We start from the raw sequence: 3,713 nt of genomic DNA, 5'->3' as shown, positions 1-3,713 counted from the left end.
GAGGCGACGTACACGTGCGTCATTGTGATAAGGTACGTGGTCGAGAAAACAGGTGGCAAAAAACATTCTTATATTATGGGACGGGGAAAGTAGTATTCTATGCAAGAATTTAAGATTGATTTCTACGACCATATCGCAAAGCATTCTCAAGTTCACCTGCTGTTAATGCATATTGAGAATAGTCTTGCCTTATTTTTTAATAACCACGGTAATTGTCTTGTACATATCTCCCTTTTTACCGCTAAGATTTGTCTATATACAGGATTGCACTCATATTGTTCGAGACGATATCAATCAGAATAACAAGGGAATTTTGACGTTGGGGAAGATGAAGTAGAGCAGGGACCTCACGCTCAAGAAGCGGTGAGGTGCCTGACCTACTTCATCTTCACCAACGAAGAGAACGGCAAATGCAACATTGACGGCTGCTTGCGCAGCAGAAAACTATCAAGGAGCTCAAGGAGACCACAATAAAAAAGAATACATAGAAGGATGTGTTCGTATAATTATGTCATTTTAAGCTTATTTGGCATATGGAGTGTAGATGTGTTTACAACTTTACATTACTCAACAATTATTACAGATTTTGAAGAGAAGTAGAAAGAAAGAGAATGGTATATAATATACACTCGTGTCTTGAAATCTTACTCAAAGCTGCACTTGCCGGCCATAGATCCAGCTGAAAGGAACAACCGGCAACTGCTTCCCGCTCCCCTGAGCTCCCTCCACCAGCTTCCTAAACCTTGGTCCTAGGGAACAGAGGTAATCCTGAGCGCGCCGCCCTTCCCCGGACAACCCAGTGAGGCCGGCGACGTTCCACCTCTGGACCAGGAACTCGAGGATGTCGGCGTAGTCCATGGCGGTGTAGACGCCAAGCCGCTGTGCCACCGCGCTGAAGTGCTCAAACAGGTTGTCCTCCTGCCCATCATACATCAGGTGGGCGGGCATCGTGATCTTCTTCTTCATAATGCTGGCGAAGGCCAGGACCGTGTAGTCGGGATCGACCTCGAAGAGCTTCTCCACTATCTTGGTATAGGCAAGCTCATGGCGCCTTTCGTCGGCCGCGATGGTGCCACATATCTGGGCCAGCTTTTGGTCCCCGTACTTCCTGGCGTGCCTTGCAGTGTTGCCGTGAGATATGAAGGTTGCCCTCTCTTGGAAAGACGTGTAAATGAAAAACTCATAGGGATTGGCCTCGGTTTTTGGATCCTACAACAAGTAAGAACAACACAGGGTAGTTACAACAAACTGGATGCTGCTGAAGGTTGCCAACACATGGGATGAACGAAGTAATATCATTTTGACAATGACAAATTTGTGTTCCCTTCCCTTTATTTAAGTGAGCAATAAAACAATCAATCAAGGAAAATGGAAGCTCTGACAAAGAAGGGTGGCACAATCAGACACAAGTGCTTACCATTCCAGCACCAACCAAATACTGTATGGTCTTCTCCACCTGCCTCATATCAGCTCTCCCAGTGAGATAAATATACTTGTTCATGAGATCGCCGTGTCGGTTCTCCTCGGCCGTCCATGCCCTCGTCCAGACAGCCCAGCTGGTTGGGCTGCTGCCAGTCTCGTCGCGGACACCACCATCAAGGATATTGAGCATTTTCTGATAGGTAGGGAGTGCTTCCTCAGTGACCATGTCTCCAACCAGACATACCAAGTATTCATCGGGGATCTCCTCGGCTCGCTCCCTCAGCTCCTTGACTTCATCATAAAATCTATCCGAGGAAGGGTCTGGCAGGTAGTCCTGTGGCTGCCAGGATCTTTCAACCGGCTTCAAGAGCACCAGAATGTTGTCCTCTGCCCAACTGTTAAGCGATTCAAAAATCTCTCTCTTTTCAGGTGGCAATGAGTGGGCGACTCGGTCTCTGTGAGGCGCCTTGCGAGGACTGAAGGCCTTTCCGGGAACTCCATCCCTTGATATCCAAGACAAAGTAAAGGTCAATGAAAGGAAAAGATAGGCATATGAATCTTCCTTGGTTCAGAACTCACTTGGCCGTGGAAGCCATGGCCATCACCGTGATTTTGCTCCTCGGGCAAGAAGACCACAAAGGTGCTTGGGAGGCGCCGCGGGAAGGCAGGGATGCCATCAGATGCATAGTTGGACGTTTTCGATTACTCGGATGCTTGCACACTGAAATAGTGTGGTTCATGCTTGCAGGGTCCGTGGTTCAGAAGCTACAAATAGCCACCTCAGTACGCAACAACATATCCATGCTTATTGCATGCCTCCTGCTTGCACCTGCATCAAGAATGCATGATCAGAAGGTATTTGATCCAACCGGCTGTATAACTCTTGCTGAGAAAAATATTAGTACTTCTCCTTTTCTGCAAATTTGTTAACAAGCCACTTATCATAGTTTCACGTCAACGCATAATTTGTGTAATTGTGGACCGAATAATTAATTTTTGAAAAAAGGCATTTTTATTAACTCATAATGAAGGGGATAGAAAAGATAATGAGCATATATCCAGTCTCGGCCTGAGCATAGCTAGAATGGACACAACCAACACCAACACACAAAGAATCACGGGGGCAAGTAGGAAAGCCATGAAAGATCAACGCTATGCCTAGGCAGATAAAAACAAAAAAGGAAACAAAAAAACAGCAACATTGATCCTTGTTGAGCAGTTGCAATCACTGAAAATGATGTAAGCACATAAGATCCAGACATAATAACGACGCAAGCTGAAAACCATAGACACACCAAGGAATAGCTAGTCACGGAGCCATTAATCGCAGAGGGAGAGAAGACGCCACCACCTGAATCCCATGCTTCCATCGCGAGTGTCTGTTAGTGGCAAGTTTAGGCACCCAATATACTACACTGCGAGCTATCAGTGCCCCGCTAAGGCCATGATTATCATCGGAAAATTACCACGCATTATCTTCTTAACGTGATGTTCGATAAAGGATCGCCGTCAACCCACGCCAAGGTTGGTCACAATGAAAGTATCATGCATACCAACTAGACATTTTTGTTCCGGTGACACACAATTAAACGAGGAAATAGATGATTGGATATCATGACACGATACAGTATCATATTAAATAATATACTACTATGTATCTTGCATGACAATAAATAAGGTCATCTATGATATCAACGTATGATACTATGCCTTATGAAGGTGGGAGCAGCAGCGCGAAGGCGGGAGCTTTACGGGCCCATGAGGGCTCGGTCGGGCCTGTGGGCCCATGGGCCTGGTGTGCTCCTGCTATTGCGTCCGGACGGCTACCGTCGCGGACGGTGGAGGTGGGGCCCTCCCGCGTGCCGACAGTGCCGATGCCCTTGTCCCGGCTCTGATTCTTCGTCGTGCTGTCCTCACTTCGCGGTGCCGTGGTGAGACGGCGGGGGGCCTCATGACCGCGTTGGCGCACGGTGGTGATTGGTTTGGCGGCAAGCTCCGGGGCGCCCGAGGTGCGGGTTGGGATCGGGGGAAACCCCTGTCGGCATGGCCAACACCGGCGCGGTGACGCCTATGGGTGCCACCCTACCTTCCGGGAGGGCGTCGGGCTACCCTTCATCTCGCCTCGTCGTGCACCGAGGGAAACCCTTGGCAGCAGCGTCGTCATCGTCGCGATCCTTCTTGGAGGTGTTGATAGGTGCCGGCGCTTCGGAGTCTTGGAGTCTCACTACTAGGGAAAAGCCTATACACAGAATTTTACCAGTAGCGCTGTACAAAATCAAGCGTTGCTGCTA

General features: G+C 48.5%; 1 protein-coding gene across 1 annotated transcript; it reads right to left on the bottom strand.

The window, feature by feature from the left end:
• Positions 1–481: 481 nt before the first annotated feature.
• Positions 482–2,159, bottom strand: LOC119344125 (stearoyl-[acyl-carrier-protein] 9-desaturase 5, chloroplastic-like). Its single transcript, XM_037614719.1, has 3 exons — positions 2,002–2,159; positions 1,418–1,925; positions 482–1,209 (listed from the first exon to the last, which is right to left on the bottom strand). Exons 1-3 carry the CDS (start codon positions 2,106–2,108, stop codon positions 649–651), a joined length of 1,176 nt encoding a protein of 391 aa, XP_037470616.1. The 5' UTR covers positions 2,109–2,159; the 3' UTR covers positions 482–648.
• Between the last annotated feature and the right edge of the window lie 1,554 nt (positions 2,160–3,713).

This window comes from Triticum dicoccoides, unplaced genomic scaffold, assembly GCF_002162155.2.
Source record: "Triticum dicoccoides isolate Atlit2015 ecotype Zavitan unplaced genomic scaffold, WEW_v2.0 scaffold154478, whole genome shotgun sequence".
Classification (NCBI taxonomy): Eukaryota; Viridiplantae; Streptophyta; class Magnoliopsida; order Poales; family Poaceae; genus Triticum; species Triticum dicoccoides.
The sequence above is the reverse complement of the archived record's forward strand: the minus strand, read 5'-3'. Positions and strand labels throughout refer to the sequence as shown.

Excerpts from the sequence above, each read along its gene's own strand:
- LOC119344125 (XM_037614719.1), bottom strand. The coding sequence starts at position 2,108 with ATGCATCTGATGGCATCCCTGCCTTCCCGCGGCGCCTCCCAAGCACCT. Across the intron at positions 1,926-2,001 it reads GCCATGGCTTCCACGGCCAA|GGATGGAGTTCCCGGAAAGG; the intron begins GTGAGTTCTGAA and ends TTGGATATCAAG. Across the intron at positions 1,210-1,417 it reads ATTTGGTTGGTGCTGGAATG|GATCCAAAAACCGAGGCCAA; the intron begins GTAAGCACTTGT and ends TACTTGTTGTAG.